This window comes from Palaemon carinicauda, chromosome 16 (genome assembly GCF_036898095.1).
Source record: "Palaemon carinicauda isolate YSFRI2023 chromosome 16, ASM3689809v2, whole genome shotgun sequence".
Lineage (NCBI taxonomy): Eukaryota > Metazoa > Arthropoda > Malacostraca > Decapoda > Palaemonidae > Palaemon > Palaemon carinicauda.
Window position 1 is genome coordinate 128,627,719 of NC_090740.1, and position 16,780 is coordinate 128,644,498.

Genomic DNA, 16,780 nt, shown 5'->3' on the forward strand with positions numbered 1-16,780 from the left:
ACATGGGCAGGACATATAATGAGAATGACGATAATAGGTGGACAAGAAGGATAACATAATGGGTCACTAGAGAATGCAAACGAAGCAGGGGAAGGAAGAGAAGTCGATAGATAAACAAGCTAAGAAAATTTGTTGGAATAGACTGGCATTGAAAGACAAAAAACAGACGCGTGTGGAAAGGCATGTCTGAGGCCTTTGCCATACAGTGGACTTGTAACAGCTGATGATGGTGACCCAAGTATACATATGTGCATACTGATAGGATATATATATATATATATACATGCATTCATAATATATATATATATATATATATATATATATATATATATATATATGTATATATACATGCATTCATAATATATATATATATATATATATATATATATATATATATATATATATATATATATATATATATATATATATATATATATATATATATATATATACACACACACATACATGCATTCATAATTCTTATATGCACATATACACATACAAATATACATAGTATTTATATTCCTTTACTGTTTCAATCCATCCACTTTACTTTCTTTTTATGTCATATTACTAAAACCACTGACGGATGATTGGCACCAAAGTAAATTTCTTAAGTTATTCAATACTGCGGAAGTTTCTTATGGTTTTCTCTACTTTATATTTTTTTTTGTTACTGGGAAACATGTGATCTACATATAACAGGGATTCTATTTTGATCATGGTTATTGACTTCTTACATATAATATTGACTCTCAGTTACAGGAGGGCATTTTATGGCTCAAAACTTTTACACTAATATTCATTTCAATCTCAATTTTCCCTCTTTTTCGTATTGGACAATTAATTAATAGATTTCCCATTTTTCATTTAATATGTATATCACCATTTTGCATAATTATTTAATGCAATTCCTCAAGTGTAGATTATAAGAATATTATATATATATATATATATATATATATATATATATATATATATATATATATAGAGAGAGAGAGAGAGAGAGAGAGAGAGAGAGAGAGAGAGAGAGAGAGAGAGAGAGAGAGAGAGAGAGAGAGAGAGAGAGAGAGAGAGAGAGAGAGAGAAATCCCTGTTATGCTAATTATCGTGATCAATTAAAGTGATCTAGTATTGATCAACCCTCTATCCTACCACACTGAAAGGGGCAAATAATATCATTCATCTCATTGTTGATTTTGGAAGTTGTAGCTTCTTAATCCTCTTACAGTGTTCGTAATGAAGAGTGCTTTTCTGTCGTTATCTAATCTGCCACCTTTGGACCAAAAGGAAGTAGCAAGTCGGTGTAGTCAAAGAACCGTTCTGTAAGTAAATATCTCTTAATATTTTGCTGCAATATATTTTAAAACCGGTTAAAATGAAATATGAAAAGATATGGAGGAGGAAGTGTAGAGTGTAGGATGGAGTCAGCGGAGACAGACGATCTCACCCATCATTTGTTCTCGGTAAAGAGAAAAATATGCAAGAATTGCAGCAGCCATGTGAAGAGGAAAAGGCGAATATCGTTTTGTCTAGTCACCAGCTGCTGAATCTAATCATAGATTGCTGGACAAGACCTATTAAATAACAACTTCCTTATCTAGATATTGATATCTGGCACCGTCATTCAGTTCTTTTTTACAATTCTGATCATCTTTTGCATTCAGATATTTTCATACTGTACCATTCTATGCTTAGTACTAGGTATGCTATGCAGTTAATTCTAACAGTCGTGCATTCTCCATCATTAGGCTCAATACTCCACAGTATTCTTGAAGCTTTAGTCTAGCTATGACCAAATTGTGGAATAATATGCATAATCGGGCGGTTGAATCTGTGGAACATCAGAAGTTCAAACTTGCAGCTAAGTTTTTTTTATGTTGACATATATTTTAACGTTGTTGCAGATCTTAGAATATTTTATATTAATTATTCATGACATTATTATTATTATTATTATTATTATTATTATTATTATTATTATTATTACTTGCTAAGCTACATCCTAGTTGGAAAAGCAGGATGCTATAAGTTAAGGGGCTCTAACAGCGAAAATAGCTCAGTGAGGAAAGGAAATAAGTAGATAAACTACAAGAGAAGTAATGAACAACATAAAATATTTAAAAAACAGTAACAACATTAAAACATATATATATATATATATATATATATATATATAGATATATATATATATATATATATATATATATATATATATATATATATATATATATATATATATATACATAAACTAAAAAAAACTTAAAAAAGCAAGAGGAAAATAAAGTGTGCCCGAGTGTACCCTCAAGCAAGAGAGCTCCACCCCAAGACAGCACAAGACAGAGGTTACAGAGGTTATGGCACTATCCAGGACCAGAGAACATTGGTATGATTTTGGAGTGTCCTTCTCCTAGAAGAGCTGCTTACCGTAGCTAAGGAATCTTTTCTACCTTTACCAAAAGGAAAGTAGCCACTGAACAATTGAAGTGCAGTAGCTAACCTCTTGAGTGAAGAGGAATTGTTTGGTAATCTCAGTTTTGTCAAGTGCGTGATGACAGAAGAGAGCTTGGAAAGAATAGGCCAGACTATTTGGAGCATGTGTAGACAGCGTAAATATGAGCCGTAACCAGAAATATGGATCCAATGTAGTACTATCTGGGCAGTCACATGAGCCAACAACTCTCGACAGGTATAGTCCATTTCTATTAGCGAGTCATATTTGCACCGACTCGCAACGGTGCCCCTTTAGCTCGGAAAAGTTTCCTGGTCACTGATTGGTTAGAATTATCTTTTCCAACCAATCAGCGATCAGGAAACTTTTCCGAGCTAAAGGGGCACCGCTGCGAGTCTGTGCAAATATGACTCGCTAAAAGAAATGGACTATAGTAGTTTATTTATTTCCTTTCCTCAGTGGGCTATTTTCCATGCTGTATCTCTTAGGTGTATAGCATCCTTCTTTTTCAATTAGGGTTGTAGCTTAGCTTAGTAGTAGTTGTAGTTTTATGACCGGACTCTCAGCTCTGGACAGCTCCTGGTTCTAGGTTCCTCGTTGCTCTCCCAAACAGCGACTGTGGGCACACTCCTAGAACTTAGCGTAGGTGCAAAGTCCATTGCCATTAATTACCTGCTACGTTACACAGACAGCACAACTGGCTTACTTTTACCCCTAACTTCCAATAAACCTGCCCAATATATCAGGCATCTTCTATAATTGGTGTTTTTAATTTCCCTAATTCTATGCCATTGCTTCTATATCTTCTTAATTCCGTTGTATCTTCTGCTTCTCTTTACAGTACACGAACCATATCCTTTTCATTCCTGTTTCTATATTTTTTTTATTCTCGTATCATACTCAATCTTGTTTTCATAACTGTTACTGCTTCCCTGGTGGTAAGTTCTCCTATATAATCGCTTCTCCCATTACTATTTACAAACTTCAGTTTAATCATTTCTACTTTTTTTTCGTCAAATTTTCTTTTAATTTAATTTTCCATATTAATTTTAATTTTGTTTCTTGAGTTTTTGCTTTTTATACTTTCTTCTTCAATTTTAACATCATACTCTTTTTTTATATTTCTGTAATACTTTTCCCCCAGCATTTTTAGTGGTCTTTATTATTATTATTATTATTATTATTATTATTATTATTATTATTATTATTATTATTATTAGTAGTAGTAGTAGTAGTAGTAGTAGTAGTAGTAGTAGTAGTAGTAGTAGTAGTAGTAGTAGTAGTAGTAGTAGTATATATTTTCATCTAAAGAAAAAAACAGTTAATAGAAAAGTACATATTTCAAATATAGAAAAAAGGGAAAAGAAAACCAACGAAACAAAATTGAGTACGTTGGCCAAGTCACCAGCCTCCCGTTGAGATACTACCACTAGACAGTTACTGGGATCTTTGACTGGCCAGATAGTATTAGGTTACATTGGATCCTTTTCTCCCTCGGTACAGCCTATTATTTCCACATTCTCGTCTGTCCTCATACACCTTACTACATCGAGATTACTAAACAATTCTTCTTCTCTCAAGGGGTTAACTACTGCACTGTTATTGTTCAGTGGCTACTTTCCTCTTTGTAAGGGTAGCAGAAACCTTAGCTATGATAAGCAACTCTTCTGGGAGAATGACACTCTAAAATCAAACCATTGTTCTCTAGTCTTGGGTAGTGCCATAGCCTCTATACCACGGGCCTTCCACTGTCTTGGATTAGAGTTCTCTTGCTTGAGAGTACACTTCTTGTTTTTGCTAAGTTTTCATATTTTATATATGAAGGATTTAACTCAATGTAGTTACTGTTCTTAAAATATTTCATTTTGATTGGTTATTATCTCTCCTGTAGTGTTTTTATTTCCTTTCCTCACTGGGTTTTTTCCCTTTTGGAACCCTTAGGCTTATAGCATCTTGCTTTTCCAACCAGGGTTATAGCTTAGCTTGTAGTAGTAGTAGTAGTAGTAGTAGTAGTAGTAGTAGTAGTAGTAGTAGTAGTAATAATAATAATAATAATAATAATAATAATAATAATAATAATAATAATAATAACCCTTAGGCATAGCATCTTGATTTCCAACTAGGGTTATAGCTTAGCTTGTAGTAGTAGTAGTAGTAGTAGTAGTAGTAGTAATGAAATAATAATAATAATAGTAATAATAATAATAATAATAATAATAATAATAATAATAATAATAACCCTTAGGCATAGCATCTTGTTTTTCCAACTAGGGTTATAGCTTAGCTTGTAGTAGTAGTAGTAGTAGTAGTAGTAGTAGTAGTAATAATAATAATAATAATAATAATAACAATAATAATAACAACAACTAAGTTGGTAACGATAAAAAGGTGGTGAATAGAATAGACTAAAAAGGTAATGACTATTTTACATAACATCTGACGATTAATAATTATCTAAATGAACCGTATGGCGAATTATACGGAAAAACATTTAGAAATATACAAAATGTATAAAATAAAAGTGGAAGAGCCAAGAAATTTTAGAAACAGAGAACTTAATAATTTGGTAAAGAGTAAAGTAGTAAACGAAGCTAAAAGGCAGAAAAAAATTGTTATGGACAGAAAAGACAAAACAGCCAGATTCTAAAAGTAAACTGACGAACGAAAGAAACAGTTAGTTAAATACACATTGCAATTTATGGTTATAAGTAAATGAAAGCTACGTGTTCTCTCTGGGATGTAAATACTTTTAATACTCTTTTGCAGGATGCAACACTGTCCTTATTGTAGGTAGTAGGTTGGCCAGGGCCCCAGCCATCCGTTGAGATACTACCGCTAGAGAGTCAAGGGGCCTTTTGACTGGCCGGACAGTACTGCATTGGATCCTTCTCTCTGGTTATGGTTTATTTTCCCTTTGCCTACACACACACACTGACTAGTCTGGCTTATTCTTTATATATTCTCCTCTGTCCTCATACACCTAACAACACAGATTACTAAACAATTCCTCTTCACCTAAGGGGTTAACTAGTGCACTGTAGTTGTTCAGTTGCCACTTTCCTCTTGGTAAGGGTAGAAGAGACTCTTTAGCTATGGTAAGCAGCTCCTCTAGGAGAAGGTCACTCCAAAATCAAACCATTGTTTTCTAGTCTTGGGTAGTGCCATAACTTTTGTACCATGGTCTTCCACTGTCTTGGGTTAGAGTTCTCTTGCTTGAGGGTACACTCGAGCACACTCTTCTATCTTATTTCTCATCCTCTTGTTTTGTTAAAGTTTTTATAGTTTATATAGTAGATATTTATTTTAATGGTGTTATTCTTCTTAAAATATTTTATTTTCCCTTTTTCCTTTCCTCACTGGCCTATTTTCCCTGTTGTAGCCCCTGGGCTTATAGCATCTTGCTTTTCCAACTAGGGTTGTAACTTGGCTAGTAATAATAATAATAATAATAATAATACATCATACTTATACCAAGGCACTTCCCCAATTTTGGGGGGTAGCCGACATCAACAAATTAAACAAAAAAGGGGACCTCTCCTTTCTACGTTCCTCCCAGCCTGACAAGGGACTCAACCGAGTTCAGCTGGTACTGCTAGGGTGACACAGCCCACCCTCCCCCGTTATCCACCACAGATGAAGCTTCATAACGCTGAATCCCCTACTGCTGCTACCTCCGCGGTCATCTAAGGCACCGAAGGAAGCAGCAGGGCCTAACGGAACTGCGTCAAAATCGCTCGCCATTCATTTCTATTTCTAGCATGCTCTCTTGCCTCTCTCACATCTATCCCCCTATCACCCAGAGCTTTCTTTACTCCATCCATCCACCCAAACCTTGGCCTTCCTCTTGTACTTCTCCCATCAACTCTTGCATTCATCACCTTCTTTAGCAGACAGCCATTTTCCATTCTCTCAACATGGCCAAACTACCTCAACACATTCATATCCACTCTAGCTGCTAACTCATTTCTTGCACCCGTTCTCACCCTCACTACTTCGTTCCTAACCCTATTTACTCGAGATACACCAGCCATCCTCCTTAGACACTTCATCTCAAACACATTCAATTTCTGTCTCCATCACTTTCATTCCCCACAACTCCGATCCATAAATCACAGTTGGTACAATCACTTTTCATACAGAACTCTCTTTACATTCATGCCCAGTCCTCTATTATTTACTACTCCCTTAACTGCCCCCAACACTTTGCATCCTTCATTCACTCTTTGATGTACATCTGCTTCCACTCCACCATTTGCTGCAACTACAGACACCAAGTACTTAAACTGATCCACCTCCTCAAGTAACTCTCCATTCAACATGACATTTAACCTCACACCACCTTCCATTCTCGTACATCTCATAACCTTACTCTTACCCACATTAACTCTCAACTTCCTTCTCTCACACACCTTTCCAAATTCTGTCACTAATCGGCCAGGCTTCTCTTCCACGTCTGCAACCAATACAGTATCATCCACAAACAACAACTGATTTACCTCCCATTCATGGTCATTCTCGTCTACCAGTTTCAATCCTCGTCCAAGCACTCGAGCATTCACCTCTCTCACCACTCCATCAACATACAAGTTAAACAACCACAGCGACATCACACATCCCTGTCTCAGCCCCACTCTCACCGGAAACCAATCGCTCACTTCATTTCCTATCTTAACACATGCTTTACTACCTTTGTAGAAACTTTTCACTTCTTGCAACAACCTTCCACCAACTCCATATAACCTCATCACATTCCACATTGCTTCCCTATCAACTCTATCATACGCTTTCTCCAGATCCATAAACGCAACATACACCTTTTTACCTTTTGCTAAATATCTCTCGCATATCTGCTTAACTGTAAAAATCTGATTCATACAACCCCTACCTCTTCTAAAACCACCCTGTACTTCTAAGATTGCATTCTCTGTTTTATCCTTAATCCTATTAATCAGTGCTCTACCATACACTTTTCCAACTACACTCAACAAACTAATACCCCTTGAATTACAGCACTTATGCACATCTCCCTTACCCTTATATAGTGGTACAGTACATGCGCAAACCCAATCTACTGGTACCATTGACAACACAAAACACATACTAAACAATCTCACCAACCATTTAAGTACAGTCACACCCCAATCCTTCAACATCTCAGCTCTCACACCATCCATACCAGATGCTTAACAAATGTAAAGTGGGTGACCAGGAATCCTATCGGAGAACTGAAGGCAGAAGAAGAGTGAAGTGATCACTGTACCGTGATCTCGTGCAAAATGTAAACAAACTGTATGCCTGGCCCCATGGCAAAGTTATACAACTTTATGGAGAACAAGGAACTAAGTTAAATAAGGAAAAAAAAACAAAAGAGGAATTAATCAAATACTGGAAAACTATATATTGTAAGCATGAAAATAAAATATCCAGTTTGGAATGAAGAAAAACAGATAGAATATGAAAATGAAATAGCGCATTAGGAAGACATCACAAGAATAGATGGATATAATGTCCCGGACATACTTAGGGAACACTGAGACCTTGTAATGGTAACAAAAGGGAAAATAAAACCAATGAAAAATCCAAAAATCACAATAGAAAAAGTAAAGAATAGCCTGGGAAAATTAAAGGCAAAAAAGCGGCAGGACCAGATGGCCTAAAACCCGAGCTATACAAGGCACTAGGAAAAAGCAATATATGTCTTGAAACCTTACAGAAATGTTATCAAAATGAGTTGGACGAAAAAGAAAAACCAAATATGTGGAAGAAGTCAAGAACAAAGATGGTTGAAAAGAAAAGAAGGTCAATGGCAAAAGACCTAAGACCCATAGCTCTATTAAATATTTCTTATAAAATATTCGTGATGATGGTGAAAGAGGAAATAGAAGACCACATAAGAATGAACGAAGAAGAGAATGAATCTCAAGCAGGATCTACAGGCGGAGCAGGATAGAGGACAATATTTTTATATTACAGTATTGTGCGGAAGAGAGCTATAGTAACAAGAAACTCCAAATAGTAACCGCGATAGACTTTAATAAAGCATTTGACTCTGTAAAAAGGGAGGTGCTAATAGAAGTTTTAAAAGAATATAAAATTAACACCAAAATCATAAGTGCAATTGCAAATATTTATTAAGGAGATACTACAGGCATTGACTTAGGAAAAGGTATAGAACAAGAAATGGAGGTTACGAGTGGAATTAAGCAGGGTTGCACAGGACCAACTTCACTTTTTAAACTGATTACGTATATTGTCATGAAGGAAATAGAAGAGGAAGGAAACGGTTTCAGAAATCAACTAATAAAGATGAAATCATTATTTTTTGCAGATGATGCCTTAAAAATTGCACATGATATACATAATGCAAAGCGTAACATCCAGATATTAGTAGAAAAGAAGAATTTAAGAAGTCCAAACTGACCCACAATAGGTTGCCAAAACTGATGATAGCAAGGTGTTATCCTATCTAATTTCAAGGTAGAAGGGAATAAAAATAAAGATTGAGAATCTAATTACGATACTAATTTATTTAAGGCACATATAATATAAAGTTAATAACAATAATAAGAATAAGCTTAGAAGCTTTGCACCTATCTATAAAGAGATAGATTGCCCGCAAACTTATTTTGCGGAGTGAGCAATAAAAACCTTATACAAGTTGTCGAAGCTATAACCAAGGTATTGTTATAACTTATTGTGCACGACATTACGGTAGAAAATGGTAAATCCTGAGATGTATACATATAATGTTTAGTGTTTAGTTGCCATTGAAAGGTTGAAGTGATATGAAAGAAGTATTACTTAGTGCGTGAGCAGCGAGTAACTAGCCTCTTAACGAGCAACCGTAGATGATTACTGAGAACAGTTGTTCAATTCTACAATTAGAGGTAAGAATAGCGGATAAAACAATAAAATAGGCACTTAGGTATGTTAGATTCTGGAGCTTAGAATTTGATTTGAATTGGTAATGCTGTATATACACCTTTAGTGTGTGTTTAGGTATTGTTAATACGTTCCAAGTCGGTATTATTGTAGTACACACCAGGTGTAAAATTACGAAAGTGATGATTGAGAAACGGTAAATTTATATTTACTGACGGAACAACATTATGAAAAAAGTTTGGTAAATTTACAGTTTCATCCATTATGGGGAAACTGGAATAAAAATATATTTGTTGCATCAGAAATAGTGTAGTTCCAACGAATTTAACGTTTATTTTGACCGCAAACCATCCGATTTGGAGATTTACTAAGTTGTTCTAGAAAGCAGAAAGACCCTACTTCATCCCAACAATTATGGGGGACACCAGGTGGGAACCGGGGTTTTGGGTGGGGGGGGGCGTCAAATGATATTTGCAATAAATGAATACTTATCCTTCCACCACCCCTCCCCTTATACCCATATCTAGCCCTACCGGGGGGGGGGGGGCTCCGCCCCCCCCCCTGCGACCCCCCCTTCGTCCCCCCCTTAAGGCCACAGTGATTTTCAGGGCACTACTGAACCTAATAAACCCACCTAACCTAGCCTAGGGGCCCTGTACCCCTACCTAGGCCTACCGGGGGGGGGGGGGCTCTGCCCCCCCTGCGACCCCCCCTTAAGGCCACAGTGAATTTTGGGACACTACCGAACCTAATACAACCATCTAACCTACTATAAGATTCAGGGCCTCTGTAACACGGTTTTTTGGACTTTGCTCCTTAACAAAGCATCGGATGTAGCTGAAAGTTGACATATGTATATTTTACAACCACACACAAATTTTGTCAGCATTATCAATAACCTAAACCCAATAGTTTGAATTTTTATAGAGTAAAAATGATCTAGCCGACGCCGTGGCCAGTGATAACGAGCCAAGAGTCGAAAACATTCATTACGTAAGCAATGTAAACAGGTTTGGACAAAATTTTGCCCCGCCCATCCACCAGACACCCATTCACCTTCTTCCATCGACTCTGAAACCCATAACATTCAAGAATGGCTAACAGGATCTGGAATTGCCCCCGTGGTTGCAAAACTGCATTTGTCTTACGACTTGCAACTTTATACAGTCAAGAGAAAGCCCGTGGCCCTATTTACTATAGCCTGAATAGGTAATTATCCAGTTTCTAGTTTAAATCCAATGTTTATGGTCTGATTTGTACCTAGCGTAACATGATTATAATACTTGTAATGTCATTCAGGCTTTTGAACATTTCCATTAACTATTCACTATGCCACCAAGAGAGAGAGAAAGAGAGAGATTGTATGTAAACAGTCTTTATATAACTATTTTGGTTGAAATAAGATTTTTGTGCTAAAATCTCCATCAGACCAACGGATCATCCGATATAATTTCTTTTCTTCTTCTTAGGCCGTACGACCGTGTTGGCTATGTTTTGGGCATGACTGCATTTTGTAAATAAATCATGAATAGTTTTAGGAGTTTTATTTGTACATCTAATGGGAATTTATAGAAGTAAAGTGAACATAATTAATTTATCCTTTAAAATAATTACTACATGTAGCAAACAAATAGTAGTAAAGATGATAATGCAACGAAGGAATGATACCATACTTTATCTTTAGCTTCATCAACGGCAATAACATAACCCAGTTGCCATAATTTGTCAGCTTAATGAAATAACCTATCATCTAATGTTAAACTTAATTTCTGAGGAGGCCATGCTTATTGCACAGTGAAAAAAACATGACAAAGACTTTATGAATGGCGGAACGATACATAAATGTGGGTGGGGTATCTGTGCTAGCGTAGTAATACGTTTAGGCCAACTGCTGGGATCCTTGAGGATCATTTAGCACTTCTTACAACTACTCGAGAAATGAGTTTTTATAGCCAGAATTTAAATTTTCTGATCCAACAATGCCCATGATAGCCTTCAGTGTTATCCTGAATTATAACGAGGCCAAAGTGGGTGGATCCTCATGAAGTCATCATTCTGACAATAATTATTGGTGAAGGTTTAAAGCGAAAATACGGTACCGACTATCTTTTTTTTTACAGTAAATAGGTAGGTAGATAGACAATGAATAAAAATTGCTTGACATTGGATATAGCAGTTATCAAATCAAGCTGGTCTACTACGTTTTTGAAAATTACCAACTATTCCATACACTTTGTCAATCTGATTGTGACCTATAAAGTAGACTGTAATTTCTTAGGAAACTTATTTTGGGAGTTAGACAAATAATCGAAGTGTTTTTGTATTTATTAACATATTTTGTTCGTTTGTTCATTATGACAATTCTCAGTGGAGAAGTTTCAGAGTTCATAAAGGTGTACTGCTTTGGTTTTATTTACACTTTTGTGTTATTGTTGGCAGAGGTATAGCCTTCGTTACGTATAACCAATCATCGATCGAGAAAGAGAGAAGAAATGCCGTCATAAGTTACGTAACGAGTGCGTTCGAAACCTTTTCTCTGAGTAAGTTGGCCCGTCTTCAAAAATCGTCACTTTTACTTAATAAAGTACCAAATTTATTCAACCTACGTAATGCAGAATATAGTCAAAATTTATGTGTAGATATAATGTGCATTCTGAATAAGCGTTATATTTATGAAATTCATAGAAAAAAAGTTATTGCAAAAAAACCGTGTTACAGAGGGCCTGAATCTCATAGTAGGGCCCTGTACCCCTACCTAGGCCTACCCCTGCGAGGCCACCCCCCCCTTACAGCCACTACCTAACACATCCATCAAACCAAATCCAAAGGGATGGTACTGCTGCATACATCGTTATACTATCACCATTATAATATACTCTATAAATTAATGAAGCTTACCTTAAACTGTTGGTTCATCAAGATGTGCTGCTGCTTTGAGGAAAACGTGAAGCCGTTGGGAATGTTCCTTGACATGCAGGCCAATTTTGATTTTGTAAAATTAAATTGTGTCTCTGGCACAAATGCACTAGTTTTTCAACAAATTCATTGTAAGTTACGAAACAGTCAGGACAAGAAAATGGAATTTCAACTTCTTGTGCAACATGAGATGACGCCCTTTCTATGGTCTCCATGTCTAAAAAGGAATGAAATGCCTGGGAAGATATTGTATTGTGGCGCTGTTGTATTGTCGCGCTGTGATTGGCCAAACATGTATGACGTCATAGTTGACAGGCGCTCTGATTGGCCAAACGTGTAAGACTTCATAGTGGACTAGTTTGTCAGCGGATTATAGTGGTTACAGGGCTCATTTAAGCAAATACAAGACACAGTCAACAATAACAACAGACTTAGAAAATATCTGGGAGGAAGACATGAGTAGCGTGAGTTTGATCGTCGATATATAAAGAACTAGGCATTTGCGACAGATAATATTTTACAGAAATACTACAAAAGACTTGCTTTACTCGGGAAATATATTATTGTAATAGATTTCCCATAATGGATGAAACTGTAAATTTTCCAAAAGTTTTTCCTGTAGAAAATAAGGTTCGGTTTCATTGTAGTGTATTACAGGGCAATGTAACCTAGGAAAACAACTACATTTTCTTATAGAAAAAGTTACGCTCTCTTCGAAAATGACACTCGTTCCCGTCGCAAATGAATAGTTTCAGAAATATATATACATCTATATCCTCCGATAATGGGGGACCCCCAGTGGGAACTCGGGGTTTTGGGTGGGGAAAACATACTGGGGAATCGATATATAAACGTAAAACAAGCCTTTTCTTCTCTATACATTACCTTCTTGAAATTATAATAACCGGAGGAAAATACAAAACAGTATATATATTTTCTGTTCGAAATCTCACCCTGTAATACAATACAAAATTACCCCGTTCTCTTCGAAAATGACACTTGTTCCTGTTGGAAATGAATAGTTTCAGAAATAAATATATTTATATCTGCCGATAGTGGGGGACCTTCAGTGGGAACTTCGGGTTTTGGATGGGAAAAACATACTGGGGAAACTGTATGTGTTAGTTTTACAATATTTTTTAGCGTGCGCAGCTCAACATTACTGCTTGCCAGTACATACGAGCTTGATGCTTTGTTTTCCTGCGAGCTAAGTGAGCCAGTGCTAGGACAAGAACCATTATATTTAGCGTTGCTAATGTTAGCATAACATTGTTAATCTTAGCGTGCGCAGCTCAACATTACCGCTTGCCAGTACATACGAGCTTGATGCTTTTGTTTTCTGGCGAGTTAAGCGAGCCTGCGGCGGAACGAGCCATTATATTTAAACATTTTAATAGAAAATATATGTTTTCCTCTAGTGAATAACATGATTTAACCAGTTTTCACCTTTTTAACTGGAATAACAACAACCAGTTCGGCTACTTGAAGTTACTGTATTCGAACTGGTTGTTCTGTTTGTTTGCTGTTGAAATGAAGGTCAAATTTGGATAAATCACATTAATTGCTACAGGAAAACATATATTTGCTGTTTGAAATGATACCTTGTAGACTTGTTAAACTTTACTGAAAATGTGCTTTCATTGAATTTGATCTTCATATCAACAGCAAATAGCAAATAAACCAAAAACCTGCTAGACCGTCTGAGAACGGGGAGATTTTTTTTTTAGAAATGTAATGGTTTTTACTCTACTCTGCGCTCGCGCAGCGCTTGCAGAAAAAGAAAAACATCAAGTTCCTACGTACTGGAAAGCAACACATGTTGAGCTGTGCACGCTACCCCCCAATGATTATTATTTCTTGGATAATTAAGTTTTTATTTGCAGTGAAAATAAGTGTCATTTCTGAAAAAAACGGACTTTTTTCTTTAGGAAACACCTGTTGTTTTAGTAGAGAAGCTTTTTTTTTCTGTCCGTAACGATAATGAAAACTAGGAGCCATATCCTTACCTATTTACCTAACCAGGGGTGTGGGCCTATGCCTTTCTTAGACTGCCATATCTTTAGCTTACCATAAGATTAAGTCTCAACCCTGTGTTTGCTTCTTAACCAACTTCACTCCTGCCAAGGTAATACTAAATTATATTTATTAAATTGCAAAACTAACTACCAAAATAAACAACTTCCCCATAAATAACAAGAAAGTTTACCCTTGTCTCAATGAACTGCATTCACCTCAGTTTTATTCTATGCAACTTTTGCTGGAATTGCACCATTAACTTACTTAGATAATGTCCCATCATCAGGGGAACTCAGCAGGAGTCTGCAAGCTCTAAAACTTAAAGCTGTTGCTGTACAGTATGTTTTCAAACACCATTATTTAGGTTTGTTCCGTAACTGAAATACAAACCATGCTATTTAATGTGGGTTATTACTTTCGGCGTAGCTGAAATGACGAGCCATTAGAATTTTAATGAGGGTTTACTACCCCACCGCTAGTTAGCAGGTGGTAGGGAGGGTAGCTTGCTACTCCTCCCCCCCCCCCCCCCCCCACACACACCTGTGCTTGAGCTCACTTTGCTCTCGGCTCGGGTGGTAGTCGGATGTGTCCGCTCTCACCCTCGCCTCTCTGACAGCCATTAATGTCTTTTTGCTTTCTCTCCTACAGGTTTGAGTGTGAAGTTGGCCTCTGCGAACATGCGCAAATATCCTGGATTACCCGACCGCCCTTGTGGTACAGTTATGTCGGCTGTCCAGACGGACCCTCACACCCTTTGTCCTTACTGTAGGGGCCAACGGTGTGATGGTAATAAATGTGGTGAGTGTAGGGAGGGGTCTACCTCCCAGTGGGAGAGGTTTTCACGGTGACTGAAGAAGAAGTCCAGGTGGGATATTTCTCCTTCAAAGATTTCTTTGAAAGGAGAAAATCCCAAGGACTCTTCTTCCATTGCCCAAATCTCCTCCGAAGCTCCCACTCAATCGGTTTCTTTCGAGAGACGGTCGAGTGGTAGCGTAAACCGTGGTTCTGTTTCCCGATGTCGGGGTTCGAGAGTTGGCGTTGCCACCCCTAGTGAGGCAGCTCCACCTCTTCCCCCGGGGGAGGATTTAAATGTTAATGTAACTGATTTATTCCAGCTTTGGTCTTCCTTGGGGCTTGAGGGTTCGCCCTCCAAGGAAGCCTTGATTGACATCATCCGGTTGGGTGCCGCTGTCAAGCAATCGCCGACTTTGGCAGAGGTTGATCCTCTGTCTATTGTCGACGTTGTGGTGTCAGAGGTATCCAATGCGGTATCTCCTAATACCTCTGCAACTTCTCAACCCACAGTAGCTGAAGGCTTAGTTTCTCCCGTTCCTGCTCAACCCACGAGGGAGAAACTAAGTCCAACAGTCTCTCCTGCCGGTGATTCTCTCCCTTGGGGGAGTTCACTCACAGAGACTCCTCTTCGGAGGACTGCTGAAGGTCAGCTTGCTGACCCAACGGCCCTCAGAGGGCGTATACGTCGTAAGGCTCGCCTTCCTCTTTGCCGGAGAGGCCTTCCTTCACCTTATAAGTCGGTGAGGCGGCGCCTCTTCGTTTCATCATCGTCGTTGCAGTCCGCCGCAGAGGAGCCTTGTCATCGATCTCCGACTGTTCCTGCTACGACCCTGGACCTCTCTGCGGATCGTTCGCGATCCCCTTCGGTGGAAGGTCGTCCTTACAAAGGGCACGCTGACCTTCCACCCGACAGACCTGCTGACCTGCCGTCGCCGTTCCTGGCAGCTGATGCGCTTTATGCGCCAACCAAACCTGTTTTTAAAAAACAGGCACCGGTCCCTTTGGGGCAACAAGGGCGTACCGCACACGTCCCTTACGCGCCATGCCAAGCATGAGCGCCAACGTTCTCCTGACCTCATTGAGGCTTCGGAGATTGCGCGTCAGTGCTCACCTGCTGCTGCTGTTCCTGATATAGCGCGCCAGCGCTCACCTGCTGCTGATGTTCCTGATAAAGCGCGCCAGCGCTCACCTGCATGCCAGCTCTCACCTGCTCGCCAGTGCGCCACTGTGCGCCATGCGCGCCAGCACTCGCCAACGCGCCAGAGCTCTCCTGCGCGCCAGTACTCACCAACGCGCTAGCGCTCTCCTGCCCGCCAGTGCTCTCCACGCCAATGATCTCCTGCGCGCCCATGATCTTCGGATCTGGGTGCAGTAGGGAAGTTTAGAATTTCCCCTACGCGCCAGCGCGCCATCCCTCACCAGCGCGCAATCGCGTGCATTCACCTACAAGTGCCCACGAGGATGCACGCGCACGCCTTGCGCGCTCACGCCCATCTCCCACAGCAGCTACGCATCGCCAGCCTGATGTGTGCCCACAAGAGGCGCGCCAACGAACGCAGGTTCTGGCTGTGCGCCCGCGCGCAAGGGATATCTCTCCTGTGCGCGCGCCCGGCGACATCTTCTGGGGCGCACGATCTCTCGCCTGCACGGGCTCTTCATCTTGATCCTGCGCGCGAACATTCACCCTCGAATCAGCTTTCTGCGCACTCTCCGATGTCT

At 38.8% G+C, this 16,780-nt stretch overlaps 1 protein-coding gene across 8 annotated transcripts in view; it reads left to right on the forward strand.

The window, feature by feature from the left end:
• The first annotated feature begins 1,201 nt into the window (after window positions 1-1,201).
• Window positions 1,202-16,780, forward strand: part of LOC137655872 (uncharacterized) — a 64,874-nt gene continuing 49,295 nt past the window's right edge. The window contains exon 1 of one of the 8 annotated variants that reach the window (XM_068390069.1): window positions 1,202-1,325. In XM_068390069.1, coding sequence (XP_068246170.1) covers window positions 1,240-1,325 — 86 coding nt within the window. In that variant the 5' untranslated portion in view covers window positions 1,202-1,239. The other 7 variants (XM_068390073.1, XM_068390074.1, XM_068390072.1 and 4 more) reach the window with 7 other exon arrangements.